Here is a 19254-nt window from a genome sequence, read left to right as displayed (position 1 = left end):
TTTAGAAGAATGATCTCCAAAGTCAAACAATGACTTAAAAAAAAATTTCCACAATAGACACTTTCTGCTATTGTATGACAATGCTCAAAACATATGTGTGCATCCAATGTTAAAGTGGTATGCAAGGCAGAGAGTAGAATTACAGCTTAATGAAAGCTCAAGGTTCTACTTGGTGTAGAAAAGAAAAACTCCACATCATATCCTATGAAAGGAAAATGGCCCTCAACTTCTGGGCATGAATATATGGTATATTGGCTGTAACTACTAAGTTAACATTCTTCATCATTTGTAATTTTTGCTTAAAATCTACAGACTTATTTTTAAAAGATCCTCAATAAATACATTTAATTAATCTGTTGCCATATAACTTTATTTGCGTTCAAATTAAGCGAGACTTTATTTTCAAACAGGCAGTCTAAACGAAGTAGTACCTGCACATTAAGATTTTGTACAATCAACAAAGTCTGCTGAAAATGGAAATTTCTAATGGTTATTGGTAACTGAGTTCCTTCCTTTAAAAGTCTCCCTTTACTAGTTGCTATTGCAACCACATAAAGTCCATTTACTGGGAGTGTTGGACAGTTACATTCATGATGTATATTTAACATTAACTCTTGTCTTATTAAAGGTACCTCAGTCCGTGAAACTAAATGAATGTCTACTTCCCTATCAAAACTTTTTCCCTTTATAATAGGTTTGTTCCTCTTCCTCTTGATATTCTTCCTCCTGGCCCTGGCTCCTGAAGGTTCATTGTTTACCAACGATTTGGCTCATGATCAAATGGTCTGTTGGTGTACAAATACCTGCATTATCTATATTATTTGTGGGAAATGTGAAGGACTGGTTACTCACTGGATTTTTTTTGTCTGTCATTATTATTCTTCTTTATTTTGCAATAATTACTTTCAGTTTTTCTTTAGGGTCATTATCTGATTGACGGTTGCCACTTGGTGTATAATCCACATATTCTTTAGTTAATGTATGCAGATCTTCAACAATCATTAACAGGTCATTAACTATTAACCAACCTTGATACCAAATACCTTTCCTTACATTATAAGGTAATCTATGTACTAATACTTTAACTGAGTGACTCTCCTCTATTGGATTGTCCATGTTATGTATTTATCCCTTGTCAACTTCCACTCAGCATATTTCTTACGAGCTCCCCAACTATTATTGTAATACCCTGGGTCAAATAACTCAAGCACAAATTATTCTTGAGTACTGGGTGACCAGTACTTCTTTTTAAATTTAAACCAGACATGTCCCCTTCTAAATTAAATAGTGCAAAACCTATCCTCTTTGAATCATCTCATAACTTTGGTAAAGATTTAGTAAATATTCTTAAGATGTATGTAGGGTGTACCTCCCCATCTGGCTTGAACAGTTTGGACAAATTAGTACCACTCCCAAGATGCATTTCTACTGTCAGTTCTACAGATATTCCATCGTTTCCAAAGATTTTTCTTTTTTTTTTTTAACTCCTTAGTTTTGGATAATTCATCCCAGAGTTTTTGCTCTCTATTTCATTTGTCTCTAAGATAGAGTGAAGTGTCAATGTGTGATTCAATCTTTTCTTGTACTGTATGTTTGATTATCACTTACCTCCTCCTCTGAACTAGCAAAAATAGAGCCTGAAATAGCAGACACATCAAAAAACTTTGCTTTCTTCCGACACTTGTAACCTTGCTAGTATGTCTGTTATTTGTTTGTGTACTAAACTTTTGATTGCTTCGAGTCCTTGTCCACATTTCTAAATTGCTCACTCACTACATTATGGATTAAATAACTCTGTTTAGTTACCTCAGCATTTAACCACTCTGTTAAATTGGAAAATATTGTTTATGACTGAAACATTTTATTGTGTATTTCCTGCTTCATCTTATGTGACTCTTTGATGTGTCACTCAAACTTGGTATTGATTGTTTGTATTTCCTTTTTTAATTCTAATTTCTAATCTTTGTTGCAGCTGCAAGTTCATACCTTGAGTTTTCATACTAGTAGTTAACTCATTTTCAGATCTGCATTTTATTCCTTTGTATCAGGACTTAACTCCACACTAACAAGTTTAAACCACTCTCATTTGTCTCCATTTGTCTCCCTGCCTCTCATAATCATGGACATGTAACAAACGCAGTAATACATTTATAGTCAAACTTAGCTTACTATTGTAACAGTGCCCACCATGACACTGTACTATGTCCACAAACTTTGTTTGTCAAAACACAAATATCAACCTCACTACAATCAAACTCAAAGATACTTTAGCAGGGACTGAAACAGATCACTGAATTTCTTGCAGCACTCATCAGTCTGTGATGCTGACACAGCTGAAGCAGTTGCTGTCAGTTGTTGAGCCACAGATGTTGTCTGTGACAGAAGTTGTGAAGTCATCATGGGACTCATGATACAATTGAAGCCCTCTGATGTTATGAATGAAGATCTTCTGACTCTTGGACTAATTAATTTTTTCTTTGATGTAGATTCAATGATTGTTCTTTGACTATTCAAATCTCAAAGTTGCAGTGCTATCAGTTGCTTTTGCACTGCTGCATAATCATGGCTGTTGACCTCCATTGCTAATGACAATAGCTATCTGTTTATTGAGAATTTTTCTGATAAAAACAATTAATTTCCACTTCTCATCAAATTCTTATCGTCTTTCTTCTGGTTCTGCTCTGCCTCACCAAGATGAAGTGTTTCATACGTTGTGTTATGTGATGTACTATATTCTTGAATAAATGTTTGGTCACAATTACGGTAATTAATAAGTCTGACTTTCTATGTTTGAACTGCAAAGTCAGAATAACTGTGTATGTCTTAACTGAGGTAGACTTTGTCTCGTCCTGCAACTTCTCCTTTGCTGGAAGATGAAAAGGTCTCTTACAGATTATATGCACAGAAAGAAAACAAACTTCTGAACAGCACACTCATGACTTACATAAAACTTTTATGGTTGTGATAATCATTCATCAGTTTATAAATGCTATGCAACACATTGCTTAACCAAGGTGATATGTTACATTATAAGAGGTACTGAATATAACTGGGAAAAAAGAGCTTCATGGCACAAATTCACTACAAGAAGGACTAGGTTGAGAGGACACATCCTTAACATTCATTTACATCTGTGCACCTTGTGCCTGCTCACTTTGTGACTATGCTTGCCCTACACACAAGTAGGGGCACCACATGCATCTTCCTCAGCAATGTGCAAGCGAGCATTTCCATTCACACTTTTGTTCGCACTGGGCACTTCTACTTCCATGTTGGACAAGCTACAGTCACACAGCAACCAGCCACAAGGTGCACAGATGTAAACACACCTTTAGGCATCAAGGAATAGTTTATTTGGTAATGGAGCAAAGTGTGGGAGGGTAAAAAGTGTAGATGGAGACCAAGGCTTGAATGAAATAAACAGGTTCAGGTGCAGGTAGGTTGCAGTAGTTAAGGCAATGATGAAAAAGGTGCTTAGGGCAGGCTACCATGAAACCTGTCTTTGGGTTGAAGATCACAACAACACATGTTGACTCAACCCTGACTTGTTCAGCTGGACAGTGTTTCAGTTAGTGGATGATCTATTGGTAGCAGTTCATTTTTACTTATCTGAGATATGAGTCTTTTTGATATTAAAGCCTAAACTGTTTGCTGTGAATCAGGTGTGTGACTTTTTAGCTACCATCTGATTTACACTTTTTTCTCAAAAATACAGTGGAACCTTGCTTAATGAGCATCTCCCATAATGCGCAATTCACACAACAAGCAAATCAAATTGTAAAAATAATCACTGACTTAACAAATGATGTTTTGCATAACAAGTGATGACAATCTAGTGTGACTTCACCAGCTGTTTGCATGCAATCAACAATATGAACACCTTTCATTGTCAGCATGACATACGAACAATGTCTTTAGTATGTACTGCAGTCTGGGTTTAGTGCTCTTTCTGCTATCATCTTAATGCAGGGCTGTGATCACACATTGTTTTCAACTTGCGTTCACACAGTTTTTTTTTTTTTTTTTTTTTTTAATGCAAATTTTAATAACCTTCATAGAAATGTCCCCAAGAAGATGACCATAAGAGAAAGAAAATTGACCTTAGAAATGAAACATGAAATAACTGAAAAACATGAACATGGTGTGAGTGCTGCTGATTTAGCATGCACATACAATCGGTCTATGTCAGCTTATTTGCACTATCCTCAAGAACAAGGACAAGATTAAGGTAACAGATGCTTCACAGGGAGTGACAAGAGTGTCTAAACAATGGTTCCATATTCTGGATGATGTCAGAAGATTGCTACTTATATGGATAAATGTAAATCAATTGCAAAATGACACTATTAACGAGAACATCATTTATGAGAAGGTGAGAATGATTTTTCCGACCTTATTAAGAAGACGCCAGGATCATCAGCAGTCAAAGAAGTGTTTTAGGGAAGCCGTAGATGGTTTGAGAAGTTTAAGGGAAGAACCAGCATCCACAGCGTGTTGCCTATGTCAAGATGATTGAAGAGGTGTGTGAAGGGGTTACCAAGAGAACTCTCACTTCTGCTTGGAAGAAGCTTTGGCTGGAGTGCATTGTTGAATTTGACTCTGAGGCATTTGAGTCAGTACCTGTGGAGCCTGTAGTCAATGAGATGTATCTTTGGCCTCGAGCATGGGACTAGAAGTGAATAACAATGACATCGATGAACTTGTGGGAGGTCACAGCCAAGAAATGACCACCAAAGAGTTTATGGAGTTGCAGTGTGTTTCACAAGCAGGAAGTTGTGGAGATGAGTTCGGAGGAGGAGGAGGTAATAGCAAAATAGCAATCTTCTGGTGGAATAAGAGAAATGCTGAAAGCAGTGTAATCAGTTGCATTGTACATTGAAAATCATCACCCCAATAAAGCAGTGGCGATGCACACCACAAATACACTCCTGGAAATTGAAATAAGAACACCGTGAATTCATTGTCCCAGGAAGGGGAAACTTTATTGACACATTCCTGGGGTCAGATACATCACATGATCACACTGACAGAACCACAGGTACATAGACACAGGCAACAGAGCATGCACAATGTCGGCACTAGTACAGTGTATATCCACCTTTCGCAGCAATGCAGGCTGCTATTCTCCCATGGAGACGATCGTAGAGATGCTGGATGTAGTCCTGTGGAACGGCTTGCCATGCCATTTCCACCTGGCGCCTCAGTTGGACCAGCGTTCGTGCTGGACATGCAGACCGCGTGAGACGACGCTTCATCCAGTCCCAAACATGCTCAATGGGGGACAGATCCGGAGATCTTGCTGGCCAGGGTAGTTGACTTACACCTTCTAGAGCACGTTGGGTGGCACGGGATACATGCAGACGTGCATTGTCCGGTTGGAACAGCAAGTTCCCTTGCCGGTCTAGGAATGGTAGAACGATGGGTTCGATGACGGTTTGGATGTACCGTTGCACTATTCAGTGTCCTCTCGACGATCACCAGTGGTGTACGGCCAGTGTAGGAGATCGCTCCCCACACCATGATGCCGGATGTTGGCCCTGTGTGCCTCGGTCGTGATGCAGTCCTGATTGTGGCGCTCACCTGCACGGCGCCAACCACGAATACGACCATCATTGGCACCAAGGCAGAAGCGACTCTCATCGCTGAAGACGACACGTCTCCATTCGTCCCTCCATTCACGCCTGTCGCGACACCACTGGAGGCGGGCTGCACGATGTTGGGCGCGTGAGCGGAAGACGGCCTAACGGTGTGCGGGACCGTAGCCCAGCTTCATGGAGACGGTTGCGAATGGTCCTCGCCGATACCCCAGGAGCAACAGTGTCCCTAATTTGCTGGGAAGTGGCGGTGCGGTCCCCTACGGGCACTGCGTAGGATCCTACGGTCTTGGTGTGCATCCGTGCGTCGCTGCGGTCCGGTCCCAGGTCGACGGGCACGTGCACCATCCGCCGACCACTGGCGACAACATCGATGTACTGTGGAGACCTCACGCCCCACGTGTTGAGCAATTGCGCGGTACGTCTCACCCGGCCTCCCGCATGCCCACTATACGCCCTCGCTCAAAGTCCGTCAAGTGCACATACGGTTCACGTCCACGCTGTCGCGGCATGCTACCAGTGTTAAAGACTGCGATGGAGCTCCATATGCCACGGCAAACTGGCTGACACTGACGGCGGCGGTGCACAAATGCTGCGCAGCTAGCGCCATTCGACGGCCAACACCGCGGTTCCTGGTGTGTCCGCTGTGCCGTGCATGTGATCATTGCTTGTACAGCCCTCTCGCAGTGTCCAGAGCAAGTATGGTGGGTCTGACACACCGGTGTCAATGTGTTCTTTTTTCCATTTCCAGGAGTGTATGTTTGATAATAATGCTGCATCAAATTTTCACCAAGTGTTCGAGCATTGGCGAAAACAAATGACTATAGATAGCTTCCTAGTAAAAAAGAACTAGTTATGTGACGTGAATAATAATAATACTGTATGTATAATTTTCTTTGAATTAATGGCATCAATAAGATAAAACTTTTCGTACTTTTTCTGCGTGGAATGCACTATCGTGCTTTACATTAATTTATATGGGATAAATTGTTTCACTTAAAGAGTGTTTCACACTATGAGTAAGATTCTGGAATGAATTATGTTCACTATGCAAGGTTCCACTGTAAATTAAAATGCAACTGTCCCCATACAACCTAATTGTATCTCTGGTTATCCAGAACATTCCACACAAGGTGAAATGGAAAAAAAAATATTTTTAATTAAGGAGTGTAGCAGCTTACTTTCAGTCATACACTGCAGTCATACAGCTGCAGAATGAATCCACCTAATGAATTAACAATGAGGGTCAGTGTGCCACCCAGCCTGGATGTGGTATTTACGTGGTTTCCCACATCCCACTAGATGAAAACCAAGCTGGTACCCAAGTCCCACATCAGTTACATGATTTGCAAACACTCAGAAAACTTTTGCTCACCTTTACATCAATAACACTACACACAGACAGTTGTGGTGCACACATTCCATCCCAGTGAGTAACTGGGTGGTGACAGGAAGGATATCTGGCCACCCATTGTGTTAACCATGCCAAATATGTTTATAACCATACCGACCCTTCACTGATGCAGGACAAAGGAAAATGAACAACAATCACCTTTTTGCCTGGTTGCTAATCTAGTTATTTTTGCATGAATCTCCCTGTTTAAAAATGTCATAATGTTTTCTGTCCACTTGATTCACTTTCCATTTTGGGTAAATTTTGATGCAAAAACTAAAGAAAGTAGTGGTTGGTTGAATGCCAGACTCATTTTTTAAAATGCACTTAGGTACTGAGTTGCGCTGAATGCTTTATGCAAAAGGAAGTGGTACTGTCACAGGTCTCAGTAGTACTCACATTTTTAATCTGCCCTGAAAAAGATGATTTTAGTATACAAGTGACGAAACAATAAGAGACAATGGCTAAATATTCTCTTACACACTCTTCCTCCCACCAATAATATTATTGCAGATTTTAGTGAGTGACGAAAAAAGAAAGTAAATGTTGCAAGAGTGAACTTATCCATGTCATGCACACAGGCTCACATATTTTCACTAGTGCAGTAGACATCTTTGATGCCCCAAATTATTAGTTGTAAAGTAGTCAAGCGGATACATGAAAACAAGCTATACTTATCTGCAAGACAAGTAGAAACATGGATGAAGTTGGAATCTCGCAATAATAGGCAACTATCAACTACATGCGTCTTTCAATTTTCTGTAGTGCCTGAATTACTTAAGTAAAATAATCACAGTATACACATATGCCTTAGAAAGAAATATTATAGGTAGAGTACTTCGTTATTGTCACAATTTCTTTTTTCATCATAAATTGAATGGAATTTTAGCATGCTTGCCTTTAATAGTCTATATCTGGAACATCTGGTGGTGGCACTAATTTGTCAGGCTCCCGTACAAATGACAACAGTTTATCCAGTTTCATTATTTCAAGTTCTCTTGGCTCAATCTGTGGTCCTTTCTTTGGTGGTTTCATTCTCTTGCGTAGATTTGGTGAAATCTTTAGGCTAGTAACGCAGCCACTGTCAAAAGAGTTATTGAAAAACATTATTAAATTCTTATAAACTCTCTTTCTGCAATCAAAAAATAGCTGTTAATGCTTACTTCTGATGAAGTAAAACTTGTTCTTGCATTTTACATAATATGTACCTGAGTTTCCGAAAATAGTGGTTACAGGGAAGTAAAAATAAACAGGATGTCCCACGTAACATGAGTACCAGAGATGTTTCAAAAACAGTTCAAGACATCAGACTGATGTTTTCAACAAGCAGTTTACCATACTGCTAATTTGTTAACTTTTTTACCTAATGAGATACTGATGGAACTACATACTTTATTAATGGAACCATCAGAGTGAAATGAGGAGCACAGTGCTTTTAGCAAATATTTTCATAAAATTAGGAAGAAAATGCACTGAAACAGAACTTGGAATTCTTGTACTAGTCAACATTTATTAAAAATCATCTTCAAAATCTTGAACTGTATGTGAAATATTATATGTGTCCTCAACACCTGTCAGACGGAGTATTAAAATGTAATTGTCTTGCTTATGCAATATGTTTGATCCTAGGTTAAGGAAAGGATCCAACACATACATATTTCTTGAAACTACAGCTCGCTTTTTTAGCATTTTGGCACTGTCATATGGTTTTGACTAGATAATTGGCACTTTGGATTGCTTATCTACAAATTTTAGTTTATTTTGTAAATTAGATTTTGTAATTGGTGACATTAATAATGTGTGATAAAAATGTGCAAGTAAAAGGCACTTCATTGATTACATCACGTAAATTCTAAAATTTTTCATAAACTGTGACTTTGATAAGAAACTGAAATTGCTTATGAAGTTAAAATTATATTGAATTGCTGAATCCATGTGGTTGAGTGCTGAAGCCCAATATTAGTCAGATAAAATCAAATATGAAATTAATAATCAAAAGAAATGTTTAAATTTGAATTTCCACTTTAAAGAAATATGATAACTTACGCAAGCATTATTGTAAATCAAAGAAAACTAATTGTGATGGTTTGTACTAATAAAACAGTGACAGTTGCCGGAAAAAATTTATTAATCACTCAATCACAACTAGTTTCATGACCACGAAGTCACATCTTCAGGTGAAAACCTGGCAAACCTTAACTTTCGCTCGAAAATATAACTTTATGGGCATGAAAATAGTTGTGACTGAACTGATTAATAAATCAGTTTCTGGTGGCTGTTGCTGTTTTAATAGTAGAAAGGATTACTACATCTGTGGCTGCCCCAATACCAAGTGATGTATCATTGTGGCGATTTTGTAATAGTGAAAAATTATAACTGACTGTTGAGAAACTATAGATATGTATGTGTGTGTGTATGGGTGGTGGCTGGCAGGGGGGTGGTGGGAGGGGCCACTTCCTGTGCTGAATGCCTTATTACCAATGTTATAATATGTATACATAAAAAAAGCTGATCATCAATGGGCAACAGGAGAAAACAAATAAAATATGTGAAATGTATGAGCTTTTGGAACCTGTGATTCCGTCTTCTCACAGAACAGTTTGAAAGTAGGGAAGAAGAAAGAATGAAAAGTACTTGTGAAGCTTAGGAAATGGGAAGAGTTATGGAAAAAGTCACCCAGAATCCTGGGTCTGGGGAGATTTACCAGATGGGATGAGAAGGAAAGACTAAGTTGTTGATACTGCACTGACAACATTTCAAAACCTGAGAACTTAAAGGTGGGAGGTAGGGTAATAAGCAAGACAGAGATTGCTGGGAAAAAACCATGTGAAAGAGTCAATAAGAGTCAAAAGCTAAATGAATTATACAAGTAGACAGCTGAGGGGAGGGGGGGGGGGGGGGGGGGGGGGACAGATCAAACAACAATTTATTTGTAATAATCATCTCCCTCTCCCTCACCATCTGTCTGTCACCTAAAACGCACTTAGCTTTCTGCTCTTATGGATTATTTCACTGTGTTTTTTTTTTCAGTAATCTCTGTCTTGCTTATTATCTTATTTCCGCCTTTAAGTCCTTAGGTTTTCTGGTATCAAAAATCAGTCATTCTTTCTCATCCTGTCCATTAGTCCTGACACCCAGTGTTCTGGGCGACTTATCACTTCCCATTTTTTAAACATCACTAATCTTTTTCCTTCATTCTTCATCCTTTCCCTTTATACTTCTGCCAGAAGAGTGAGCCATTGACTCCAAAAGTTGGGCGTTGCCACACCTTTTATGTTTTTCCTCCTACTGCCACTTCATGGAGTAGATTTATATCTACCCATATTATACATTCAAACACTGATTATGGTGATTATTATATACTTTGTTACACATAAAGCACACCACTTACAATTTATAACACATTAGTCATTTTGAAACCTTCAAAAAAACTTTGGAGAGTGGAACTACAACCAAAGAAATGTGAAAAACCCACTAGAAAGTGGCACGTAGAACTAGAAGTCCCATAATTCAGAAAGTGATAAAGATTTAATGAGGATATGGAATGACTACTCATTGATTAAAAACATCTAAATTCATTTCACAATTCTGTGCCACAGAAATCAGTACATACACTCCAGTGCACGGTACTGACATGTTCCAAAGAGCTGCATGTGAAAATGCAGTTTTTTCAGAGGTCATGGCTCAGGTTCTATTGGTCACACAGATCAAGTGTTTTGGATAGCCCTTGGCCTAGTGACCATTTGTACACCTATTGGAAGAATGGGCGTACTGTAGCTATCCTACAGTACTGGGTCAAAATTGTACTGGGTCAAAATTGTACTGGGTCAAAATTTAAACACTTACATACTTCCTCCAGCCAGAAAAATTGGAGCAAAATGGTTGGTTCTAATGGATTAGGTGTGGTCTAGGGTGAAACTTGGGTGGCTCCTGAGAAAACCCCAATAAACTATGGGTTTTGGGGACTAAAAGTACAAATTATGGGCATGGCCACTTCAGCAATTTCTATTCATGGTAGGTCCATGAAATATTTACTGTATCTCTTAAGACATTATTCTTGGAGGTCCTCAAAACTTTTTTTGATGTCTTTATCCATTACCGAGATCCAGAGGTTCAAAGTTACCATACTTACACATAAAACAGCAAAAACCGATTTTTTGCTGTTTTTGCACCATGGGCCACAATTATCTAAATAAATAACAATAGCAAATTGCTCAAATTTTAACTGCACATTCTTTACACATTCATTTAGAAATGCTATTTTTCAATTTTGAAAGTCTGTATCCATTATCAAGATACAACTGTAAAACCATGATTTTTGGGTGCAAAAAGTGCTAACTGCGAGGATGGTCATTTCTATAATTTCTATTTACACAAAACAATCAAAATTTTTGCCATATGTCCTTAAAGTGGTACTTTGAGGGAACCTTGTGACTTTTTTGGATATTATTATTAGTTACTGACATCCAGAGGTTAAAATTATTGTGCTTATGCATGTAAAATATGCACATAATTTCTGATCTGAGGCATAAATGTAATTTCGTCTGAGGCATAAATGTAATTTTGACTGATGTAATGACCACATGGCAAAGGTTCAAGGGCCATCACAAGGGTTCTGAGGTCACCAAACTATGTTTTTAGTCAGAATTTTTTCACCAATAAAACTTTGATGCTCTGTCTCTGTATAATGGACACTTCACACTTATGCAAATATGGCCAAAGTGGTGCGCCAGTGACAAAAAAAATGGGCTGGGAAGAGTTCTAAAATGCATGAAAAGAACTTAAAATGATTGTCAAAAATTATCCAAAACTGGAAACACTGTAAAATTCAGTAAAATATTTCTATTAACATTTTTACTCTTTCAAGATACAAATCATGAGCCATGTATTTTTGGTAATTGCAATTGATGGGTAAAGTATACAAAAAAATGTAAAGCAAAAGATTTTGTATTAATTTTATACTATGTGTGCTTATTTGTTGTTTTATGTATGAAAGTAAAATGTGTCAGAGAACAAAGAAGGTGAATATGTTCCTCTTTAAAAAAAAGTCTGACATTCACCTATAATTTTAGCATGTGAACATATTCTGACTATTTTGTGCTGACAGATAGTAGCAGATACACAATGGCAGTGGAAGAGTGAGGAGGCAGTGGCAGTGGCAGAGAAAGAGAGACGAGACAGTGGAAATGAAAAATACAGATGAATGAAGCTCATACATAGGTTTGCATGGGGTCTGAACATTCCCTGACTGGAAAATTTTAACATGTAGGTATAGGGGAGGGCAGATGTTGGCCTGAATTTTTAAACATGTGGCTATAGGGGAAAAAAAGTTGACCCCTCACAGAATTTTTGACCTGCTGAGGTATGGCAGAGACAGTGCCAATGGTAAAAAAAAGACAAAAGGAGACAGTGGCAATTGGACATACAGTAAATCAGTGGGAGAAAAAGTAGACAGTGAGAGAGAGAGACAAACACTACTGAAAAAAAGGCAACACTGAGAAGGAGTTGTGGAACATAAAAGAAAGTTAGTAGGTGTGTTTCCATATTTGAAAGATGATGTCTGTTAAATTTTACACCAGTTGCATAAGAGAGGCACTAGCAGTGCCACTATGAGGATGCAAATGAGGTTTGCTTGAAATACACATTGTAATGGTATTGAGCTTTGAGACTGCAACAGTGAGCTGATGTTAGTTAAGAATGCCTGTAATTGGACAACAATGAGATATCGACACCTCACTGGGTTTGAACAAGGTCTTCTAATTGGGCTATGAGAAGCTGGATGTTCTTTCTGTGATACTACAGAAAGCTTTGGCAGGAACGTGGCCACTGTATGTTATTGTTGAGAGCAGTGGACACAAGAATGTATGGTCACCAGAAGACCAAGCTCTGGATGGCCAAGTGGCCCTGCCGAGAGGGAAGACCATCATGTTTGGTGTGTGGCTCTGGAGCATTGTACTGCATCTGCAGCAGCAGTTTGAGCAACAGTTGACATCACAGTGACAGAACAAACTGTTACAAACATTACTTCAAGGACAGCTCCAAGCCAGATGTCCTGTAGTGTGCATTCAACTGACCCCAACCACTACCATTTGTGACCAGAGTGGCATGAAGTGAGAGCTCATTGGGGGACAGGGTGGAGCTCTGTTGTGTTTTCTGATGAAAGCTGGTTCTGCCCCGGTGCCAGTGATGGCCATGTGTTGGTTAGAAGGAGGCCAGTTGAGGGCCTGTAGCCAACCTGTCTACATGCTAGACACACCTGACCTACACCTGGAATTGTCTTCTGGGGTGCAATTTTGTATGACAGCAGGAACACTTTCATATGTTTATCCTCCGCATCCTGACTACAAACTTGTACGTCAGTCTGGTGATTTGACTTGTTATGCTGCCATTCATCAACAGCATTCCAGGGGATGTTGTCCATTAAGATAACACTTGCTCACATACTGCTGTTGTAACCCAACATGCTCTACAGAGTGCTGAGGTGTTGCCTTAGCCTGCTCTATCATCAGATCTGTCTCCAATTGAGCACATATGGAACATCATTGGATGACAACTCAGCATCATACACAAATAGCATTAACCAATCCCTGCACTGACTAACAAAGTGCAACAGGCATGAAATTCCATCCCACAAACTGACATCCAGCACCTGTACAACGCAATGCATGCACATTTGCAAGCTCACACTCAACAATCTTGTGGTTACACTGGTTATTAATATACCAGCAGTTTACATTTGTAATGACTTATCTCATCCTTACATTAACCTGTGATCTTGCAATGTTAATCACTTCAGTATATTTCCCAGACAAATATAGTCCCAAATTTCTAATTTTTTTCTGCCAGTGCGTACAGACAATGGCAGTGATATGTAAATGTTGTGTATGAAGGCTTAACTACAAAGAGAGACTGGGTTAAATAATTTAGAATGTTATGTGTTAAAGAGAACATGTATGTTTGCATCTCAAAATAAAGCAGCTGGTTTCCCACTTTTTGTCAGAATCTTTTAAAGAGGGACATATTTGCGTTTTTGTGCTCCAACAAGAGCATTTTTTCACTAGTAAAGATATTCATAATGATAACACACAGCAGAAAACCAATTTCCATTATGAATAAGTGAGACCTAGCCATAGCCAGATAGGTAAATAGATTTGCAACAGGTTGCCCCATGAATTAAATCTTGAGGTACTTTATCAAGTTTCAAAGTCATAGTCAAAGCATTTAAGCATTCAGTTGTGACAAACTGCATATTTCCTTTTGCTTGTATGTTTATACAGGGTGTTCAGTTTATCTGAAGACACTGGAATATTTCAAAAACTACACATCAGATACAAACAATTTCAATTAAAATTTGTTTGTATCAGAGGCATACATCAAATGATACCAGACTTGTCCCCCCTCACCCAGCCCCATTGTTTGTGTGTGTGTGTGTGTGTGTGTGTGTGTGTGTGTGTGTTTGGGGGGTGAGGGCAACTTTGAATCTTAAATGGGAACCCCCATTTTTTATTGCAAGTTCAGTTTCTACAGAAAAAACACATAAGTTTTGTCTGAAACTTTTTTTCATTTTACAATTGATGGTGCTATAATAGGAAAAATTAACATGGGGGGGGGGGGGGAATCATATATTTCAAAATGCTGCCCAATGACACTTCAATCAACCCCCCTTCTCTACACTGCATGGGAAACCCCATTCTCAACTTCTTATTCCTCCAACATGTCGAGCAGGGGAATGCTTGACATGCCACTGTTGCTGCCTAGTGAACTACGACTTACCGTAACAGGCAGTGCAGTTCGATCAGAGCCCACTTTTCTTTCAGAAGAAGAACTGAAAGCATCTACCCTTCCTTTCTACAACAGAAATGCAAGTGGACAATGGCTGTTGCAACAACAGAAGAAAAAGTTGAAATGATTTTGATTTATGGTGAAGGTAGGAGAATTATTGTTGATGATTCTGTTACCTTGTATGCTGAGCATTTTCCAGTTAATGTTCGATCTCTTTTTTTTCACAAAGTTGTGAATGACTTCATGTCTGATGCTAACATAAACAGGAAATAAAAAATCATTACATGAGAGGGTAATGAAATAGCTATTCTAGTAGCTGTTTACCAAAATCCATAGATAAGCACTCAGCAATTAAAATGTCATTCCAGAATTTCCATAGGTAGTATTGTCAACAAACTGCATAATTGTAAGTATCATCCACATCACATTTCACTGCATCAAGAACTTCATGGTGATGATGTTCATATTCAAGTTGCATTTTGAGAATGGGCATTTTGACAAATTCAAACTAACCCCAATTTCTTTGCTAATGTATTATTTTCAGATGAGTCTACATTCATAGAGATTAGAAGCATAATCTTTATAACATGAAGTACTAGAGTGTAGGAAATCCGCAGTAGTTGTTTGTTGCTGTTGTGGTCTTCAGTCCAGAGACTGGTTTGATACAGCTCTCCATGCTTCTCTATCCTGTGCAAGGTTCTTCATCTCCCAGTACTTACTGCAACCTACATCCTTCCGAATCTGTTTAGTGTATTCATCTATTGGTCTCCCTCTATGATTTTTACCCTCCACACTGCCTTCCAATACTAAATTGGTGACCCTTGATGCCTCAGAATATGCCCTACCAACCAATCCCTTCTTCTAGTCATGTTGTGCCACAAATTTCTCTTCTCTCCAATTCTATTCAATACCTCCTCATTAGTTATGTGATCTACCCATCTAATCTTCAGCATTCTTCTGTAGCACCACATTTCAAAAACTTCTATTCTCTTCTTGTCCAAACTATTTATCGCCCATGTTTCACTTCCATACATGGCTACACTCCACACAAATACTTTCAGAAACGACTTCCTGACACTTAAATCTATACTCGATGTTAACAAATTTCTCTTCTTCAGAAACGCTTTCCTTGCCATTGCCAGTCTACGTTCTATATCCTCTCTACTTCAACCATCATCAGTTATTTTGAAACTTCCTGGCAGATTAAAACTGTGTGCCCGACCGAGACTCGAACTCGGGACCTTTGCCTTTCGCGGGCAAGTGCTCTACCATCTGAGCTACCGAAGCACGACTCACGCCCGGTACTCACAGCTTTACTTCTGCCAGTATCTCAACTCCTACCTTCCAAACTTTACAGAAGCTCTTCTGCGAACCTAAAGCTGTGAGTACCAGACGTGAGTCGTGCTTCGGTAGCTCAGATGGTAGAGCACTTGCCCGCGAAAGGCAAAGGTCCCGAGTTCGAGTCTCGGTCGGGCACACAGTTTTAATCTGCCAGGAAGTTTCATATCAGCGCACACTCCGCTGCAGAATGAAAATCTCATTCTGGATCAGTTATTTTGCTCCCCAAATAACAAAACTCATTTACTACTTTAAGTGTCTCATTTCCTAATCTAATTCCTGCAGCATCGCCCGATTTAATTTGACGACATTCCATTATCCTCATTTTGCTTTTGTTGATGTTCATCTTATATCCTCCTTCCAAGACACTGTCCATCCCATTCAACTGCTCTTCCAGGTCCTTTGCTGTGTCTGACAGAATTACAATGTCATCAGCAAACCTCAAAGTTTTTATTTCTTCTCATGGTTTTTAATTCCAACTCCGAATTTTTCATTTGTTTCCTTTACTGCTTGCTCAATATACAGATGATGACAAGCTAAACATAAACATCCTCGGTCAGTTAATGTTTGGTGTAGAATCATAGGGAACAAACTCACGGGTTGTTATTTTATTGAAGACACTTTGAATATAATCAAATATTGAAATTTTTTGAACCAGGGACTTCGAATACTACTTGGTGCTGTTACCTTGGAAATTCAACAAAGTATGTGGTTTCAGCATGATGTTTGGCCAGCGCATTACTCAATTTCAAGCATGAGAAGTATTATATCATGCTTACAATGGTCAGTGGATTCTCATGGAGAACTTCCAGTCACATGTTTCTCTCTGGAAAAACTCTACAGTTTCTGCAAGGCAGGCACGGCATGTAGTGATTCCACTACTTAGGTTTGTTTTCTCACTACAAATGATCGTCTGCTGAAGCAGACAGGTGGGGGATACACGTGCACTTTAGTGAGGTGTAGCGCAGAAGCCCACCGGCTGTTGGAGGAGCAGAGCAGACCTGCAGTGACCGATGCCTTAATCTCGGCCTGCCTAGTGGCCCGGGCATCATGGGAAAGTAGAGCCAAGAGTCATGGTGAACATCATGGGGAGAACTGGAGGGGTGAGGAGGAAGGAATGTAGCAAGGAGGTTGGCGGAAAGGCTGGAGCATGAGAGCTGTTTGATGGAGAAAATGGTGGTGGGGCAAGATTGACACAGTGTCGATCATTGAGAGGTGGCTTTGAGAATACGGGGTTTTGCCAGGTCAAGGAGGTGGCTCTAATGAAAAATAAAATTGATGCCAAGGATGGGGTCCATAACACTGGCCATGGTAAATATCCATGGGAAATCCATACTGAGGCCTAGGTTGATGGATTGAGTGTAGGAGCAGTAGGCTGTGATGACCGAGCCGTTAGCTACAGTGAGGAGTAGGGGAGGGGGGGGGGGGGGGTGGACAGTGGTCAGCAGAGGGTAGTAACCAGTAGGGATAAACAGAAAAGTCCGGACCTTTCTCGAGGAGGTAGGGTGTTGAGCAACGGATATTACTACGATCATGACCAAATAGGTACTGTGAAATCCTGGAGCAGCCAGGTGTGCCTATTGACAGTTGCAGCTGGCGTTTGGAGCCCACACACATGCTGCATGGCAGTTTGCAGTGTCTTTGTAGAAATGCTCATAGTAGCAGCAATATTCACTGACCCCACATGCACCATGGCCATCATCAACTGATCAGGAGGGGGAGTTGGGTGCATCTGCGCTGGCAATCATAAGCACCGCTAGGTGGAGGCAGGCAATACATGGTGTGGGGCAGGTGCATGCACTCCAGAGCAATAGTGAGCTTGTCCATCTGGCTAAACATCTTGGCTATTAGCTGTGCCATGTCTGCAGAGGGTCCACGGGCTGGGGGAGCATGGGATGGTGTTGGTTGCATGAGTGTGCAGTCAGTTGCATGGGTGTTGTGATTGTGCAAGGCACCGATGACAATTTGAGGGTCAAGGGCTTTGAAAACCCTGTCTACAGTGGTGGCCACTGGATCAGTACTCTGAAACTCATGCGCAGCTAACGCATTGCAGTGGGCAAAGGCACACGCCAAGTTGCTATTAGCAGCCTGCAGGGAAGCATTGCCAGCTCGGCCAGCGTGCAGAGGTACAGGAGGAGCTGCAAGAGCTGCAAGAGCTGCTTGTTTGCACACTCCTCCAGTGAGAATAGTGCATGCATGTGCTGCAATTCTGATACGGCAAGTAACTTCGCGAGTTGAGCACATAGGACATCAAATTTGCTGCACTGTGGCAGATTTGCAAAAATATCACATGCTTCCTTGGTGACTGATGGTTCCAGTTGCATGACAGGAAGTGCAAATTGTGTTGTGTCATTCGTGATGGAAGAGCCTGCAAATATCCCTCTGCAAAAGCAAGCCGCAGGCACGGGTCATGCGCATTGAAAGGAGGCAACTGTAGGGTGGCACAGGCAGATCGAGGGGTGGGAGAGGGTATGTGCACCTGCGCAGTGGTGCCATCTGTGAGCTGTGTGAGCAGCTTAGATGACCCGGTGTGGTGAGCGGTAAGCAGATGGTGGGGGCGATTCAGTCGAGGATCACCAACATGGGAAAGACGTTCATTACTAACCTTGAAGACATAAGCTACCTATGGTGCACTAGTACATATGGGTATTAGTGGGCGAAACATGAACAGGACACAGGGATTGCTTTTCTGATTTTCCAGTTCCTTTGATGGAACAGAATAAAAAATTACATAAAAATCAGCTGGAGAACAATTACACAGCAATATTATATAGTAATAAAAGTGGACACAGGGGAATAATTCCTGTAGAACACAGTAGTCTTACTGAACTCAAGGCTGCATTGAGTAGAAAGTAACAAATTGTAAATGTCAAAAATTATATACAGTGATACTACACGTAAGCAAGTACAAGGAATAAAAAATAAAGGGTTCACAAGTATGCCTTGCATTGAACTGTTTAGTCGAAGGATGCATCATGTCACTACACTTGAGACGCTGAGCATAAACTGCGATAGTAACAGTGTTGGGTCTCACAGTTGAGGTTTGCATGCCTTGTATGATCATGGTGACAATGCAGAAAAAAGGAAAAAAATCTGCAGAGTTGCATGTGGTAGTCTTCAGCAATCAGATGACATGTAACACACTAT

At 40.1% G+C, this 19254-nt stretch overlaps 1 protein-coding gene across 1 annotated transcript in view; it reads right to left on the bottom strand.

Annotated features, from left to right (window-relative positions):
• Window positions 1-7887: 7887 nt before the first annotated feature.
• Window positions 7888-19254, bottom strand: part of LOC124798777 (dynein intermediate chain 2, ciliary-like) — a 247215-nt gene continuing 235848 nt past the window's right edge. Inside the window, exon 9 of the mRNA XM_047262307.1 lies at window positions 7888-8068. Within this exon, the coding sequence (XP_047118263.1) occupies window positions 7888-8068 (181 nt within the window). The remainder of the gene's footprint in view (window positions 8069-19254) is intronic.

Source organism: Schistocerca piceifrons, chromosome 5 (genome assembly GCF_021461385.2).
Source record: "Schistocerca piceifrons isolate TAMUIC-IGC-003096 chromosome 5, iqSchPice1.1, whole genome shotgun sequence".
Classification (NCBI taxonomy): Eukaryota; Metazoa; Arthropoda; class Insecta; order Orthoptera; family Acrididae; genus Schistocerca; species Schistocerca piceifrons.
Note: the sequence above shows the minus strand (reverse complement) of the source record. Positions and strands in the feature narration are given on the sequence as shown.